This window comes from Aethalodelphis obliquidens, unplaced genomic scaffold, assembly GCF_003676395.1.
Source record: "Aethalodelphis obliquidens isolate GAN/ISIS:26980383/991018 unplaced genomic scaffold, ASM367639v1 scaffold63, whole genome shotgun sequence".
Taxonomy (NCBI): Eukaryota; Metazoa; Chordata; class Mammalia; order Artiodactyla; family Delphinidae; genus Aethalodelphis; species Aethalodelphis obliquidens.
Window position 1 is genome coordinate 10,318,096 of NW_020838007.1, and position 18,366 is coordinate 10,336,461.

The 18,366-nt window shown below is 37.7% G+C and overlaps 1 protein-coding gene and 1 pseudogene across 1 annotated transcript in view; both read right to left on the minus strand.

The window, feature by feature from the left end:
- The window catches only part of SMCHD1 (structural maintenance of chromosomes flexible hinge domain containing 1), a 129,379-nt gene that overhangs the window by 14,787 nt on the left and 96,226 nt on the right, over positions 1–18,366 (minus strand). Inside the window, exons 38-45 of the mRNA XM_027088813.1 lie at positions 14,947–15,073; positions 14,658–14,777; positions 13,593–13,678; positions 12,842–12,964; positions 11,172–11,362; positions 9,278–9,387; positions 8,819–8,889; positions 2,575–2,746 (exon numbers count right to left, since the gene is read on the minus strand). Coding sequence (XP_026944614.1) covers positions 2,575–2,746; positions 8,819–8,889; positions 9,278–9,387; positions 11,172–11,362; positions 12,842–12,964; positions 13,593–13,678; positions 14,658–14,777; positions 14,947–15,073 — 1,000 coding nt within the window. The remainder of the gene's footprint in view (positions 1–2,574; positions 2,747–8,818; positions 8,890–9,277; positions 9,388–11,171; positions 11,363–12,841; positions 12,965–13,592; positions 13,679–14,657; positions 14,778–14,946; positions 15,074–18,366) is intronic.
- LOC113610548 (essential MCU regulator, mitochondrial pseudogene) lies at positions 17,722–18,311 on the minus strand (annotated as a pseudogene).

The window sequence follows — 18,366 nt, forward strand, 5'->3', positions numbered from 1 at the left end:
TTTGTCTAATATTTGAGTGCTTATTGTTGAATCATTAGTCTGTATGTGGAGTGTATCTTTGAAGATATTTATCAAGAAGAAAAAGTAACTGTTATATTTTTTAAGCCCTTGCATTATCGGTTAACTTTACATGTTTGACAAACCAATAGGGCACAGAAGTCTTTAATTATAATCTTTTCATCCCAAAGATCTATGGATAAGGCCTTACTGTTATACTGACAGTCAGATGCCCAGGTAAACTGGAAATTCTGTCAAAAATACCTGCGCATTTTTAAAGTTCCACAGGTAATTCCTTTTAGTTTGGGATCCACTGCCATAAACTGTAGTGCTGGAGTGATAAGGGTTGAGGGTTTTTTATGCTGATTCACTGCCTCTGACTAAATTGTTTTCTCTTATTTCTTATAAGTTTGTTTAGATGTTCACTTATTTTCTATAGAGAAGATTTTTTCATGCATTCACTGTCATCATTAACAGAAGTATGAAATTCTGTATTGTTTATAACTTAAACTTTCTGTATATTATGATGTTTTGACATCTTAAAAAGCCTTTCTGGCTGGCGAGAGATTGCCTCGCCTGGGACGAGCCAATTCTTAGAGATAGCTAAGCGTCTAGCATGCCTTTGATACACAAACTAACCAATCCAGAGCCAAGCTTCCTCTATCTGGCACCTGCACCCCAAGGAGTAACATTCCTCTGCCTTAATCATCTCAGAGCCAGGTACCAGGCAACTAGCTAGAAACCATGCCTAGAGCCCAAAGACCACTGAAATTATTCAAGCAGGTCAACCCTAAACTGTTGACCTTGTCATCCCTTTGCTGCAGAGACCCCAGTAAAGGCTGTGGCTGAAGTACTCTCCTTGCTCCTGTCTTCTGCCTCCTGACCACCCTGGTGTTCTTCCATATGGCCCCTGTGTGGCAGGCTGTGCCTCCTGTCCCTAGGACCTGTGAGTACAATAAACTTTGTTTTCCTGAGCCTCTCTTGTGTCTCCTCTTGCAGCTGCACCTGACTATCTCATAAAAGGAAATATGAGATATCCTACCATCTTTCTCAATTACTATTTTAAACATTGCTGGGGGCTGAAGTAATAACCCCAAACTGGATACTACCCAAATTCCTCAACAGCAGAATAATAAAGAAATAAATTGTGGTATACGTACACAGTGGGATACTAACCTGCAATTAAAATGAACTACAACTGCATACACAGTGTTGAACAAAGCCAGACACACAAAAAAGCATGGATTGCATAATTCCATCTACATAAAGTACAAAAATGGGAAAAACTAATCTATGCTCTTTTAAGTCAAGAAAGTTATCCTTTGGAGAGGGGGTCGGGCTGTGACTCGAAGAGCCCTGAGAAGCCTTCTGTGGGGCTGATAATATTCTATTTCTTAATACAGAAGCAGTGTTCATTTTGTGAAAAGCCTGTATATTTATGAAATGTGCACTTTTCTCTATGTATATTACACTTAAAAAAATTAACAACAAAATGTGGTGTATACAACACACAATAGAATATTATTCAGTCTTAAAAAGAAATTCTGACACATACTACAACACTGAAGCGCCTGGAGGACATTATGCTAAGTGACGTAAGCCAGTCACAGAAGGGCTAAGACTGATTCCACATACTTGAGGTGCCTACAGGAGTCAATGCACAGAGACAGAGACCTGGGCAGTTGCCAGGGGTGGGAAAAGATTTCTGAAGATTGGCAGCAGAAGAGTATGAATGTACTTAACACTAGTGAACTGTACATGTAAAAATAATTAAGATGATAAACTTTGTTGTATGTATTTTATTACAATTTACTATATATTTTTAAAGTTAACAAACTACTTTTTGCTGGAAAAGTAGATATCCAAGCATATTAGAACTATATAAAATTAAGAGCAAACAGGCTCTTAGATGATGGCCTGCAGGAGAACGTCCTGTGAAGTATAAGCACTTCAAAGCACAGACGTACAGATAATTATATCGGCCAACTAGCAACAAGGGGACACAGCCTGCAGAAGGGAAAATGGGGAAGGGAGGTCACATGTCACACACACTAAAAAAGATATATCTAGATAGTTACCAACTTTGAAATAAAAAGAAGTATTATGATTTGATGACATACTAGTTTCCTCAACAAGGAAATCTTTTATTTCAAGGTAAGAATGAAAATATGGGGCTTCCCTGGTGGCGCAGTGGTTGAGAGTCCGCCTGCCGATGCAGGGGACACGGGTTCGTGCCCCAGTCCGGGAAGATCCCACATGCTGCGGAGCGGCTGGGCCCGTGAGCCATGGCCGCTGAGCCTGCGCGTCCAGAGCCTGTGCTGCTCCGCCTCAGGAGAGGCCACAACAGTGAGAGGCCCGCGTACCAAAAAAAAAAAAAAGAATGAAAATATGAAGGAAAACCTACTTCCTATATACGTATTTCAAAACTATTTGGTGTAAGAAAGCTGGAAGTACTGGACAAAAACATCTTATTCATATCTGTTACTGGTTACGTTTTGATGTTCGAGTCTTGATAAACAAGGTCCAAATAAAGGGTTAAAATCAAATGAGAAATTATTAAGTACTTATTTAACCTACCTATTTGTTCCCCTAAGATCAGGCACTGTTTTGGTACTGGAGCTCCAAAGACCATTCCCCGAAGTTTATCCATTGGAGGAGCTTTATTCTGAAGGCCCCCAAACTTTCCATTACTTCGAATGCGATCTCCATCTCTGGTCAGCAGTGTAGGACAGTATGTAATTTTAACAACCTATTGTAAGTAAATGGATATTAATTAGCGAGTCTATAAAACTTATTTCAACTGCTCTAAGAAAACAGAAATCACTTAAGGGTTCTGAGATAAGAAATGACATGATCATGGTAGTATTTTCACAAAATTAATTACCTAGTGATGTGTAAGATGACTAGGGGAAAAAACCAGAGGCAGGGAGATGATTTAGACTACCTCTCAAGTGTTAGCCTAAACTAGAATAGTGACAACACAAATGGCAAAAAGTGAAATTGATGACCTGATTGATGGCTTGACTGATAAGAGGAAGGAAGAGAGAGGGCCAAGCCAGAGACCTGTGTGCTTCTGAAACCCAAGGCAGTACCCAGCCTGTAGCACTAGCTCAGTTTCCTTCTGTTTGAAGTTTTCCAGATGACCAAAGGCTAGCAAAAAGGATATTATATTAGACTGAAGAGAATGCAAACTCAAAAGCAAAGGGACAAATCTTCAGAGGACAATACTATGAGTTCAGTTGTAGGAGGAAAAAGAGCTAGTGTGTTGAGAATTGGGGGAACTAGAATTATATAGTAAAACCTAAGTCGTGGAAAGGGAAGTAGAAAGTGTTAGTCAAGAACTAAATTCTTCAGAGAAGTCAGAGAATAAAAGAAAAACACTAGATTTAGTATTTTATGATCTTCAAGAATATTCTTTCAAATAAAGGTCTAGGATATACAAAAATAAAACGTTCAACTTCACTGGTAACCAGAAGTGGAACTGAAATAACTTTAAGTGGAATTCAAATGAGATATTTTCACTACTCAAAAATGTTAAAATACACACACACACACACACACACACACACACACACACATACATACACACACACACCACAGAATGTTGGAGAAAGGGTCTTCTTGTACTAATCTGCTCTGGGACAGCCCTTCTCAAAGCAAATGTGACAAGTGTTTAAAACCTTAACAGTTAGGGACTTCCCTGGTGGCAGAGTGCTTAAGAATCCGCCTGCCAATGCAGGGGACACGGGTTCGAGCCCTGGCCTGCGAAGATCCCACATGCCTCGGAGCAACTAAGTCCGTGCGCCACAACTACTGAGCCTGCACTCTAGAGCCTGAGAGACACAACTACTGAAGCCTGCGCGCCTAGAGTCTGTGCTCCCCAGCAAAGAGAGGCCACGTCAATGAGAAGCTCATGCACCACAACAAAGAGTAGCCCCCGTTCGCCACAACTAAAGAAAGCCCACGCACAGCAATGAAGACCCAACGCGGCCAAAAATAAATAAAATAAATATATTAAAAAAAAAAAAGCTTAACATTTTGCATGACGCAGCAATTCCACTTCTAAGAATATTCTGAAAAAAATCATCACAGATGTGAACAATGTGCACTGAAACATTGTTTTAATAATGAAAAATATGAAACTTGCACATTTCAATAAGTTACATAAATAAATTATGGCACACTCACATAATGAAACAATGCATACATTGAAAAAATGACTAAAGAATAATTTAATAACATGTAAAAACACCTAATCCAAACTAATACTGTGGATTAAGTAGTTTCTGAATTATAAAAGATTAAATAAAATATAATTTTTAAAAACGAAAAGCAATAGGACAGGTAATAAAAAATCATGACTAGTATTTATTCTTTTAATATAATTCCAAGGTAATTTACAGGTATTTTGCCGTCAAACTGGGTACTTTCTATAAAATTTAAATGCAACAGAATGTGTATCTCAAGAAAATCTGTGGTGAATTCTTTGGTGAAATGAATCTTTTAGTAAAACAAACCACCACACCTTACTTTCTTAGTTCTGGTTTGGATTTGTATGTTTCCTAAAAGTAAACATTAAAAATACAGACTGAATTAATGTACTATTACCATATTGTTATTAAATTATATAATATATAGTAAATTAAATTATTCTTATTAAATTATCAAATTTCAGGCAATGTTTTTACAGATTTAGTAGCATCTTAAATAACAAATACACTCAAATTTCTTGTCTATTTTCTTGTTAACACACTCACTGACAGTATGAGTTACAGGCCTCTGGCAGAAGGGACAGTTTTTCAATTCTCAAATGGCACGGAAGAAAGGGGAAATGACAAGTTGCTATTTAATGGGTACAGAGTTTCAGTTTTACAAAAAGAAGAGAGTTCTGCAGATTGGTTGTACAACAATGTGAATGTAACACTACTGAACGGTGCACTTAAAAATGGTTTAGATGGTACATTTTGTTATATGTATTTTACTATAATTTACCATTAAAAGAAACTTCAGTCCTCACTAGGCACTATATTAGGACAAAAAAGATCATGACAGCTTTTACAAATTCAGTGAGTGAACAACAGTGCTACAGTTCTGGGCAATACTTATTCACAACTGCTGTAAGGATTAGCAAGGGATGGAATCAACAAGGGGTTGAAGTAGTATAAATGGTATGAAGAATTTAGGAAGAGAAAATGATAACAAAGACTACTGAAACCTAACAAAATCACCAAGAGATGTCATAACAGCCTTTTCTTAGAAGAGCTTTAAAACAATATTTAATAGGTGGATTGACCTCACTAAAAACTTTGGAAGCAAAGAAATCAGTATGTGCTGTTCCAGGTGTCCCCAACCCCCAGGCAGCACAGCAGAAGGTGAGCAGCAGGCAAGTGAGCGAAGCTTCCTCTGCCGCTCCCCATCACTCGCATTGCCGCCTGCACCATCCCCTCCCTCCCACCCCATCCTTGGAAAAACTGTCTTCCACAAAACCGGTCCCTGATGCCAAAAAGGCTGGGGACTGCTGTGCTATACCAATTATGAGGAACAAATGCTGTCCCCGCTTTTGTCACATATGCTGTTACTTAAAAAAATTTTTTTTTTTTGATGTGGACCATTTTTAAAGTCTTTATTGAATTTGCTACAGTATTGCTTCTGTTTTTCGTGGGTTTTTTTTTTTGGCCATGAGGCATGTAGGATCTTAGCTCCCAGACCAGGGACTGAACCCACACCCCTGCATTGGAAGGTGAAATCTTTTTTTTTTTTTTTTGGCTACATCAGGCAGGTGTTAGTTGTGGCACGAGGGCTTCTCTCTAGCTGTGGTGTGCGGGTTTCTCTCTGGTTGTGGCATGCGGGTTTTCTCTCTCTAGTTGTGGCACACAGGCTCCAGAGCATGTGGGCTCTGTAGTTTGCGGCACGCAGGCTCTCTAGTTGAGGCGTGCGGGCTTAGCTGCCCCGCAGCATGTGGGATCTTAGTTCCCCGACCAGGTATCGAACAAGCGTCCTCTGCATTGGAAGGCATATTCTTTACCACTGGACCAGGCAGTCCCTGAAAGGTGAAATCTTAACCACTGGACTGCCAGGGAAGTCCTTCCTACTTTTTTTTGAAGCTATGGATTGGTGTCTTTCATCAGTTCTTAAAAGTTTTCAGCCATTAGTTCTTCAGATATTACCTGTGATCCTTTTATCCTCCTCTTCTTGGCACTCTGATTAGATTTTTTTTTTTTTTTTTGCGGTACGTGGGCCTCTCACTGTTGTGGCCTCTCCTGTTGCGGAGCACAGGCTCCGGACGCGCAGGCTCAGCAGCCATGGCTCACAGGCCCAGCCGCTCCACGGCATGTGGGATCTTCCCGGACCAGGGCACGAACCCGTGTCCCTTGCATCAGCAGGTGGACTCTCAACCACTGCGCCACCAGGGAAGCCCGTACTGGATCATATTTTAAACTGACCTCTGTTTTCTCTTAAGTAACTGCATCCTTACTCACTTTCAGCTGTAATAATTTGCAAGCTTATAGTGTTTACATACATGTTTATCACCTGCTATTTCCAAGTCCCTAACACCGTATTTATTAAATTTAATACTTCTTCTGTATCAAAGAATTCAAAGACCTCTGGATTTCAGATCCAAAGAGACCATTCCTCTACTGAAATTTTATTCTATTTCTATTTTATTATTTTATTCAATCTTTACAGCAGCCCTCTGAAAGGTGTTTCTTCACAGTGGATTGCCTTTCTTTTCTCATTAAGTAAAACTTAGAAGTAATATAGAAGGGATAATCTTTCTTAATATATACAACAGTATACAATATATTCTCCCATCTTGTTTAAATTACATAAGCTTATTTTTAAAAGGGCATCATCTTATATATTATCATTTGGCAACTTTTCAACAAAACAATGTATTTTGTACGTCTTCCTTGTTAGGACATATCTATCTGCTTTATGTCTTTTTAACAGCTACATACTACTCTACTGTATAAATTACTGTAGTAGAGTTGTGCAATCCCAACTGATGGACTTCACACTGCTTCCAAAGTGTCTTAAAAATTCTTAAATATTCTAATGAATATTCTTTTTTTTAAACATCTTTATTGGAATATAATTGCTTTACATCTAATGAATATCCTTGTACATATCTTTATATACTTGTGGGAGCATGTCTGTAAGATAAATTATTTTAATACGTTGTGATGGTACAAAGATGGCGGCAACTTCTTTGCCCCTCCCATGGAGAGGAAAGAGTCTATTTCAAACTCCCCACTCTCCGATGTGGGTCTGGGCTGGCCAGATTCTGAACTGACTGCTGGGACTTAAGAGACCTGCAACTTCTGCCATCACTGCTCTGATTTCCCTTCTTAGGTCCCAGATTCCATTTGAAAAAGCCCCCAGCAGCCACAAGGAGAGAACGGTTTGCATAGAGATATCTAAGTCTGCCAGCCTACCAAGTGCCGAACCAGTAGCCAGTATCAACTAGCCAGTACAGGTGGGAGATAAACTAAGTAGGAACTAATTCATTTTCAAAAATAATTTCAAGGAAATATTTCCAACCCAGAACTTGCTGGGTTGGACTGTTTTTCCTCCCCAGCCTGTTCAGCTAACAAAAGATTCTTGAAAAAGAAACGGAAAGCCTCAGGGTTAAGATCAAATCCAGGGTACAGCCAGTAAAATGTGGCCTCAAAGTCAAAAATCAAGTGAAGGATGCCCCTATGTTGAGACCTCAGAAAGATTTAAGGCACTACTTTCCAGATCCTCTTAGCTAGAAAAAGGTTTCTAAAAGCCTTCATGGCATTATCTCACACACCCGTTGAGTGGGGGTGAGAACAATGACCCCAGCAGACAGCACCAGCTGAGCCTCTGGCCAACTCCAGCTGAATCCCAGATGGCTACCAGCATCAACTGCCAGCTACCTGAGTGAGGCATTTTGGCGCTTTCACCATCTCAGTGCAACTAGCTAACACTACTGGGAGAAACCCACAGAAAAATGAGTACTAATATGTTGTTACTGTTTAAAGCCACTAACTTCTGAAGTGCTTGTTAGGTAGCAATAGATAACGGAAACACTTATATTGCCAAACTGCTCTCCAAAAGTATTATGGGTCGAATTGTGTCCCTCAAAATTCCTATGTTGATGTCCTAACCCCCAGTTCCTCAAAAATGTGACCTTATTTGAAGACTGGGTCTCTATAGAGGTAATCAAGTTAAAATGAGGTCATAACAGTGGGCTCTAAGCCAATGAGTAGTTTCCTTATACAAAAGGGAAATTTGGACACAGATATGTATAGCTGCGAACAGACACAGGGAGAAGATGACCATCTACCTACAAACCAAGGAGAAAGGCATGGAACAGACCCTCCCCTCATAAGCCCTGGAAAGAACTGACCCTTCTCACACCTTGAATTTCGGTTTTAAGCCTGCAGAACTGTGAGACAATACATTTCTACTGTTTAAGCTACCCAGTCTGTGGTGCTTTGTTACAGCAGCCCTAACAACTAATAAACAAGGGCTACGTCAAATTACATTTCCAACAACATTATCTGAGTGTACTCTTTTTCAATACCACCATCAATAACAGATACTGATTTTGAGTCTTAGGACAATTTCATAAACATCTCATTTTAATTTGCATCTTGGCAAATTCATTCCTATATTTTGCCCAATTTTATGCTGCTTATCAATCTGTAGGATTTAAATTGGTTTTGACAAGGTTACTTAGTCATTTGCACATGTAACCTAAAATAAAATTATTTCTATACAGAGCTATGTATTAAATTTTTAAAGTACACATTAAAATTGGAGCTACAAATTAAAAAATAATTCAAATACATACCTCTTTTCTATAATGATTAGCAGCATCCAAATCATCCAAAATAATGGTGTCTCCTAACAGCATACCAAACACTAAAAAATTCAATTAACAAATTATTAAAATTATGACATCTTTTTTGGTCATATTAAAATATTAACACAAACTTCTGGTGGTGAGCATGCTGTTGTGTACTCAGAAACTGAAATATAATGATTGTGCCCATGAAACTTCTATTTTTAAAAAACTGAGATATTTTAAAAAATCTTAACATATATTACAAAGTTTTATTAGAAATAATGCTAATAACATAAGAATTTTATTCAATATTTTCCTCTAACAGGAAAAATGAGAGAAGTAAATATTAATAAAACTATCACTTATAAACTAAATAAGAACATAATTTTCCATAGTCAGTAATTTATGTATCTGGATCACAAATGTTAACATCTGTATAAAAAAAGCCATCATAATTTCCTTTACCTGTTTCACAATGTTCTACGTTATCTGGAAACGTTAACAAATCTCGGGCAAAGACAGGATCTCCAATGGGTTTAAAATACAATTTTCCATTTCGGTAATGAGGCAGAGGTCTGAATTTTAAAAAAATTTAAACAAAACATGTAACTTTTAATCAAAAAGTATATATATACTATGAAAAACATATGAATATACTGATTATTTTTGTGATCATTTAATCAACTCCCTATGCAAGGTAATACTGCTAAATTATTAACCGTTATGCCTTTAGAAATGAAAACGATATTTACCGTATAAAAATATCTTAGTTTTATCTGTACTGCTATTGTCAATTAGTTTGTAAAATCAATATAAACTAACCTTTGTTTAGTTTGACAAGGAAAGGAGAGAAGCAGCCTCTCAAGCTGGCCCTAAACGAGGATGCCAATGATATGACTGTCTCATGTGGAGAGTGGCCCTAGAATAGACGGGGGGAAGGGGCAAGGCCCAAGACTGAGCATACGAGAGGGAAACAGCCCAGTACTCTGGCCACCTATCCTCTGACACACTGTACAGAATGAGCAACTGAAGTCCAGGGATAACAAGGAGATTCAAGAGATGGAGGCTGAGTGGGGTGTCAGGGCTTTCCCCTTCCACATACGGTAGCTTTTCCCAAATCTTGTAGGTAGGAATAGAGGTTGGGGTGGCTTTAAGAGCTAGTTAACTCAATCCCAATAACAGGCACAATACCAGAAAGAGAGAATAACTAGCTTTTAGAGCAAGCATTAGCCTTAAATACCAGATTCATACTTTCCCTAAATCAAGAATTCTTAACTTGGTCCTCAGGGATTATGAAAAAAAAGAGAGAACCTCCTGGAGGTAAAATTACTTTTACAAAAATTATTACCCTTATAAACACAGTCATTATGATTTGATAGGATTTCCCATGTTGTTTAAAATGGGTGCTGACTGGTAGCAGAGTAGGAGATTTTAGAAGCAGATAGATTTGAGTTCAAATTCCAGCTGTTTCCTGAATATATTTTTAGATTACAAAGTGAAATAAAATGTTAGTTTAATGACACAGTAAGCTCTTAACATTAGTTTCCATTCTCCTTCAAGTCCCCATACCTACCCAACTGTACACCCTGCAAACTTGTTTAGGAATCTGAGAAAATTATTGGTCAACACTCTGTTATACATTTTAACATTTTTGTTTTGTTACCACCATTTTGTTTTAGTCTTTTAAGGTAGATTTTTAAAAATAGCCAAAAATTAGAGAACATATAAAATATTTTAAATTTTAGATTAAAAATGCCTAATTGGTTTGCACACTTATTTCCTAAAAACATACTTTGAAAAGTAAATGGGAAAACACTTAAAGAAACCAGATTTATATTAAAACAAAGATGTAACCTCCTTAAAAAAAAAAAAAAGGTGTAACATCCTAAGTAGATGGTCTCTTATATTTCAACTTAGCTAATGGCAGTTCCAATAGAGAAACCTTCTCTACCTAAATGATGGCTGCTTATTTTCACACGACATAAATAGGACAAAAGACATGTATCTATACTCTTACTCCAAATAAAGGTGTTCCATATTCTGTTAAGAATAATGACATCTTACCATCCTTCCTGTTGCAAAGGCCAAAAATTCGCTTTGGGTTTGTGTGTTTGTATGTGTCTCTCTCATACATACAAATAACATTTAATTGGCAAATTAAACTTGGCCAGCATATATGATCAAATACACTGCAATACTGATCTTAACGAAGATCATATTTGTGATGAAGACAAAAATAATGCACATACTTTGAGTCACTTCTCTGTTTAAGCATCTTTTAGAGAAATTTTAAAATTCGGTGATTTGATAAAAAATAGAAAAGAAATTTCTGAAAAAAATCATTTCACTTTTTTCTAACCTTTTCCAATCTGGAAGAGTCTTCTTATAAATAGAATCAAGGGGCAACACCTGCTGACGACCTTGGGTTTCATCATAGATACGACGTGCAGCATCAGTGGTCAGGGTGACCACACAGTCCATGTCACTTGCCAGATGCCAAGAAATAACCATTGCGGCTCTATCATCTTCAATTTGTGCCAGGTGCGCAATCTATAACCCATTTTAAAAATCAAGTAAAAAAGTTTTAAATATATATAAATTTGACATTAAATATTTTAAAAGCCCAAGTCTAAAGCAAAAACACTTTTTTTGAAACACTCACATAAATTAACAAAAAAATCTCAAACTGTAAAAGCTTACTGGCTTAAACATATTAAACTGTCTCTTCTGCTATTAAATTTTAAAAAACTGTTCCCCAGATTAAACTACAGTAAGTTTTGCAAGTAACCAAATAAAAATACTTGGAATATTATCAGCTAGGTGATGTACTTTTCCCCCCACATTTAATATCTCTACTATTGGGGTGTGTCAACTGATAAAGTAATCATAAAATACACTTAAACCTAAATATAGTTATATACTATACCCTTCTAAGCAGATCTTTTACTCTGATGACTTTTCAGAAAACAAATCTAAACATCACAGATAAGAATCATTTCTTCTGCTTATATAAACACTTTAGAGCTTAGGATTAACAGTCACTCTCCTATTTACAAATACAGTTGACCCTTGAACAACGTCGTTAGGGCCACTGACCCTCCACTGACCCTCCAAGCAGTCGAAAATCTGCATATAACTTCACAGTCGGTCCTCCATACCCACAGTTTCACATCTGAGGATTCAACCATTAGGCAGTACTGTAGTCGGTATTCAGTTTAAAAAAAAAGCTGTGTATAAGTGGACCCTCACAGTTCAAACCCATGTTGTTTAAGGGTCAACTGTATAGCAAGTCCATCAGTATCCATAGGGGACTGGTTCCAGGAACCCCCTCAGATACTAAAATCTGTGGATACTTAAACCCTTTATATAAAATGTCATAGTATCTGCATATACCATCTTGTACACTTTAAATAATTTCTAGATTACTTATAATACCTAATACAATGTAAACGTTATGTAAATAGTTGCCAACATATGACAAACTCAAGTTTTAGTTTTTGGAACTTTCTGGAATTTTTCCCCAAATAGTTTCCATCTGCAGTTGGTTGTATCTGAGGATGCAGAACCTGTGGATACAGAGGACCCACTGTATTTTAGTCACAAGCTTGCTCAAAGTCCAACAAGGTTGAAATTTTGTGGCAGATTTCTAAACCTCATTTATTGCACTGATGTGGTCACATCTACCCTTTATTCTTACCTGATCTGGTAGCAAAAACCTGCCCTAGCAATGAGAACATCACAATGTCTACTCTTGTACAGCAGTCCCCCCTTATCTGTGGTTCCTCTTTCCCCAGTTTCAGTTACCCACAGTCAATGGCAGTCTGAAAATATTAAATGAAAATTTCAGAAATAAACAATTCATAGGTTTTAAACTGCATACCATCTCAGTAGTGTGATGAAATCCCACTCTATCCTGCCTGGGATCCCCAAATATCGATATCGTCATGGCTCCATGATCTAGGATCACCCAAAGCAGATAGAAAACAAGATAATAAAATGTAATGCCTCTTAAAAGGCTTAAACACAAACCTTTCCTAAAACATCTCCACTGCCTTTAGTATAGTTTGGAAGAGTACATGATCTTCTGGGTTTTTTCTTTAGTTCTTCCTGTTCTGATATCTTATTCTTCAAAAGTGCTTCAATGTGTGGCATCTGTAATTTAAAAAGAAAAATTAACTGCAAGGCCAATTACAGTTACTCTTGTACCAGGCAGAGAAAATAGCAGAGAAAAACCAACAATTTAGACAACACGAGAACATAGTTACAACTCAAGAACATAAAAGTTACTAAGCAGCTAGCTATTCCTTTCTTATAAGAACATGATCATAGTAATGTGAAGAGTCAACCTCACTGATTTTTTTTCTTAGTTAAGAAATATATAACGTATAATAGGACTTATGAGTTATACACATAAAGAATGTAAGCTTTAAAAAAATCTATTGTCTTTTGTTACTTTCTCTCATTTTCTTTGCCACCACATATACTGATTATCACTTAGGTCTCTTCAACGCAAGTTCTCAAGTTGGTGTATTATTAATTTAATTTACTGGTGTCATTAGATTAGAAACACAAACTGCAATTTCTTTGAAAAGAGCACTCCGTCATTGTTAGCCCATTTTAATATCTAGTGAGTGACTAGATTATAATCCACATATGGCTTAGTACCCCAAAACAACAGTGTACATAACATTCCTAATAAAGTATGAATGGTAAAAAAAAAAATTATAGGTTAGAATTTAATTAAAAAGAAAAAACTTTCACATATACTTGGAAACTGTACCTGTTGTGTTGTAGGAATGTCAATATTGTGTGTTTTTAGTTCATTTCGCAACTGGGCCTCTTTTAATTTTGCTTCTTCAACTTGGCCTAAAATTAAAAACAAACAAACAAAAACTATCAATTTGTGATAGCCACCAAAATATAGTTTTTGAAGAATGTTTTCAATCCCTTGTTTTTTTCCTTTTAATGACTGATGCTAAAATGAAAAATGAAGAGTATTATAGAAATTTTAAATTAAACTAAAATCTAAAATTAAAGTTCATTTCTAATAAGGGAGAAATGAGCTAAGGCAGCTAAGGGAGGTATTATGATATGTTTGTTGCAAACCACAAGTAATCTTGGAAAAGCTATTTAATTCTAATCCACATGACTATACATAATTTATACATAATTGCATAAGGTTATTCTAAGAAACAAATAGGACTTTTTAAAAACAAAATTTCAGTGCTACAAATTGTGTATTATTTCATTACTCTACTTAGTTCCTATTATCCTCTAAATATCCTTGACCTGTGGAAAAATTGGACAAATAGAGCACAACTCAGCAAATGCCTTGTCTTAAACAGTATACAAACATTATTAAAAACTGTAGCAAATGTTCCATGTATTTATTAAAAAATAAATTACATATTTCTCTGCTGTAGATATATTTTTTGCTGCAGATATTTTTAAATTGAACTACACACAGTCGCATGGCTCAAACTAAAACTTAAATTACATATCACTCTTTCAGTGATATTGTCATCCAATGTCTTTTGCCAAATGCTAGAGCTAGATAAAAACCTTATTACTGTTATGTCAAAACCTTTAAATTTCTATAGATTCAGATTTCTAGTAAAAGTTTCAAATTTTTGTAGGTACACAAGATATACACTTATTTAAAATGCAGGAATACTTCATCTTAAGAAGATCAAATGATGAGTAATATAAACCATCACTACCACCTTTCTGCCGTGTCCTGCAGTTTACTTCTAAGTTCAGGTAATTAGACAATGTTTGTGTCTCATGGCCTCAACCTTCTACCTCACTATTCCCCAAAGCATCATTTGAACACAAAATGACTTACACTTCATCTCATCAAGAAGCTGTTTGCTGGCATCAAATAAACTTCTATACATTATAATAGACTTAGATAATTGGTCCTTTTCTTTTGTAAGTGCTGCCATTTGTTGCTGCTTCTTAACATCTAAGAAAAAATATTCAGACAATTTATTTCAATTTTTAAATTGTGACTTTTCCGAAATGTCATAACATGATTAGATAACTAGTAAGCACCATGTTAATGGAGAGCAAAACAAAGTTATATAAAGTACCACAAACGTACGAGTTTATCCTCTATTTTCCTAGAAACTTACCATTGTAAAACATAAATGGTAGGATATATGATTCTAATGTTCTTGATAAACCTGGTAGCCGAGGCTCAAACACAATAAAATACTCAGTGCTATCCCTTCCAGGACTATTTTCTGCCAGAACTAGACTCTGTATAAAGAAAAAAACAGCAAGGAAAAACGAGATTTAAAAAGGTATTTGTAAATGTATAAATGTTATATATCTCATTGTACTCTGTTTTCAAGTAAGTGGTAAATTTTAAAGGCAAAAGGCAAAATTGACTGACCTGTGAGATTCATTAAGCATTCATTAAAACATCAGCAGCACCATCCAACACATAGAACTCTTTACCTTTTGTTATTGGTTTGAAAGTCAAATTATCTTATCAATAAATAACTTATGCAAAAATTATATACAATGGAAAACTATAAGAAAAAGTATCTTTCCAGGCCAGAAATATCAATGGCCACTTATATCCTGACTAGAAATATCTTCCTGATTCCAACCTTTAAGTTCAAGCAGTGTGAAACAGCTGACAGTATGAGTTATAAAAATAATCACAAAGAAATGCACAAAGCCCAATGCTGAGTTTAAGTTACAGCTGTTACCATGGAAGTAGACCCACCAGTCCCAGGTGACCAAACAAAAGGTCCTGAAAAGCTCTAAAGATTTGTTTTTTGTCTTTTTTAATGTATTTTCTTCATTAATGAGCACACACACGTGCGCGCGCACACACACACACACACTTCTGATATACTTTGAGACCATAACATATAACTAGTAAATAATGCAATATAAATATTTATATCCTAAATAACTTTTTCAGTCTTACAAGGAAACAATAGGTACTAGTTGTTTTGTTTTTTTAGACCACAATAAAATTCAGATATAAAATTTTAAAAAATCTAAATTGATAGAACACTGTAAAACAATCCACGAAATAAGAAAATTATAAGTCCATCATTAAACCAATCCCCAATCCCACCACTTAGTTTCTGAAAACTGTTTTCAATGTATTTACATGAATATAAACACAAAAATAAAACTGCTTGCACTTTAAAAATAACACACTTTATACCGTAGCAATTTGCTTTCAGCACTCATTTTGATCTATCAATTCAAGTGAATGTTTAAATACCAATTTTTTACATTTATGCATAATATAGATACAATACACTATAATAACCTTTCACTGGGTGATGAACATTTCATTTAAAAATTTTTAGCTATTATTTATAATACAGCAAAGAAAGTAGCTTTCAGTACTTCTTGGTGTATTCTCCAGAATAGAGAAATATAATGACTTTTTCCCCCATAAATTTTTGGGGGTTTTTTTGCGGTACGCGGGCCTCTCACTGCCGTGGCCTCTCCCGTTGCAGAGCACAGGCTCCGGACGCGCAGGCTCCGCGGCCATGGCTCACGGGCCCAGCCGCTCTGCAGCATGTGGGATCCTCCCGGACCGGGGCACAAACCCGTGTCCCCTGCATCGGTAGGCGGACTCTCAACCACTGTGCCACCAGGGAAGCCCTCCCCCATAAATTTATCTATCTATCTATATATGGCTGTGTTGGTTCTTCATTGCTGTGTACGGGCTTTCTCTAGTTGAAGTGAGTGGGGACTACTCTTCTTTGCGGTGCGTGGGCTTCTCATCGCGGTGGCTTCTCTTGTTGCAGAGCACGGGCTCTAGGCACGTGGGCTTCAGTAGTTGTGGCACACGTGCTCAGTAGTTGTGGCTCCTGGGGCTCTAGAGTGCAGGCTCAGTAGCTGTGGTGCACGGGCTTAGTTGCTCGGCAGTATGTGGGATCTTCCCAGACCAGGGATCGAACCTGTGTCCCCTGCATTGGCAGGTGGATTCTTAACTACTGAACCACCAGGGAAGTCCCTATAGTGACTTATTAAAAGTTTATTTTAATAGGTAGTATCAAATTTCCCTTCAAAAAGGCTACATCAATTTATCCTCTCACCATCAGTGTATAAGAATATCCAGTTCCCCTGATGTGTCTGGCCAACACTTACTATTTTTTGTTGTTGTTGTTGTTGTTTTTAACATCTTTATTGGAGTATAATTGCTTTACAATGGTGTGTTAGTTTCTGCTGTATAACAAAGTGAATCAACTATACATAAACATATATCCCCATATCTCCTCCCTCTTGCGTTTCCCTCCCACCCTCCCTATCCCACCCCTCTAGGTGGTCACAAAGCACCGAGCTGATCTCCCTGTGCTATGTGGCCGCTTCCCACTGGCTATCTATTTTACGTTTGGTAGTGTATATATGTCCATGCCACTCTCTCACTTTGTCCCAGCTTACCCTTCCCCCTCCCCGTATCCTCAAGTCTATTCTCTAGTAGGTCTGTGTCTTTATTCCCGTCTCCTAGGTTCTTCACGACCATTTTTTTTTTAATTTTTAGAGTCCATATATATGTTAGCATACGGTATTTGGTTTTCTCTTGCCCTTTATTATTTTTTCATCTAAGGAATCCAAGTTTTGAAAGAATTCTAAAAAGTGGTATTTCTCAAGGAGTTTTAAACAATCAAAGCTTCTTCTGATTGCGTGGTATAACTAGCCAGTGTTACTCAGCACAAAAGCTGAGCCTTTAGTTAGCCTACGCAGCCGCTGGGCTTTTGTAAATAAGGAAGATTGGTCCCAGGTCCCCATGATTACCTTGTGGATCCATAGGGGCCTGGAGGCCCTGGGTTGTAAATCAAAGACCTATTTGTTCAGCTGATAGAGATAGGACAGCAGGGTGAAGAAACTGCAACTAGAGCCTACTTGTATTGAGAAAGTTCAGCCATCACTCAGTCATACAGAGCTGATGTTTATTATGTTTATTCACAATTTGATTATGCTCAGTGGATAGCACATCTCCAGGAACCTCCCGGAGCCTGGGGATCTGAGCTATGGTCACAGACCATGCAGGACGCTTCACTGGGGTTGGGAGGCTGAGGGCTTTCCCTGGGCCCATCTGCTGATAGGGAAGGAGGAGAGGCTGCGAGCATCACCATTTCTTAAGTTAGGGCTTTCTCCTTTCTATACTTCTCCACGCCCTATTAGTCGTCATCATCATCATCCTCTGGAACAAAAATATCATGCTCCTCAACTAGAGCAGCAAAGTTCTTGCTAATTAGCGTCCCGACATAGAGAAAGGGGATCACAATGGAGAACACACGGAGAGGGCCGAAGGACATTTTCACCGGTTTGGGCAAAATGGCGCCGCTGCGAGTAACGATGACTGACCTCGATGGTACCAGACTCCGAATTAGCCGCCCCGTCCGGCGGAGACATCGCCACCTTTCCCCAGACGCAGCCCGCTCCGGAAAGCCCCAGATCCGACATGTGCCAACGCCAGCCAGCGACCCGCTCCGGACGCCATCTCCCAGCTCCTCCCCTCGTCTGGGCACCTGCACCCCACCACCCGGCCCCCTGCCGCCCTCGGGAAGCCA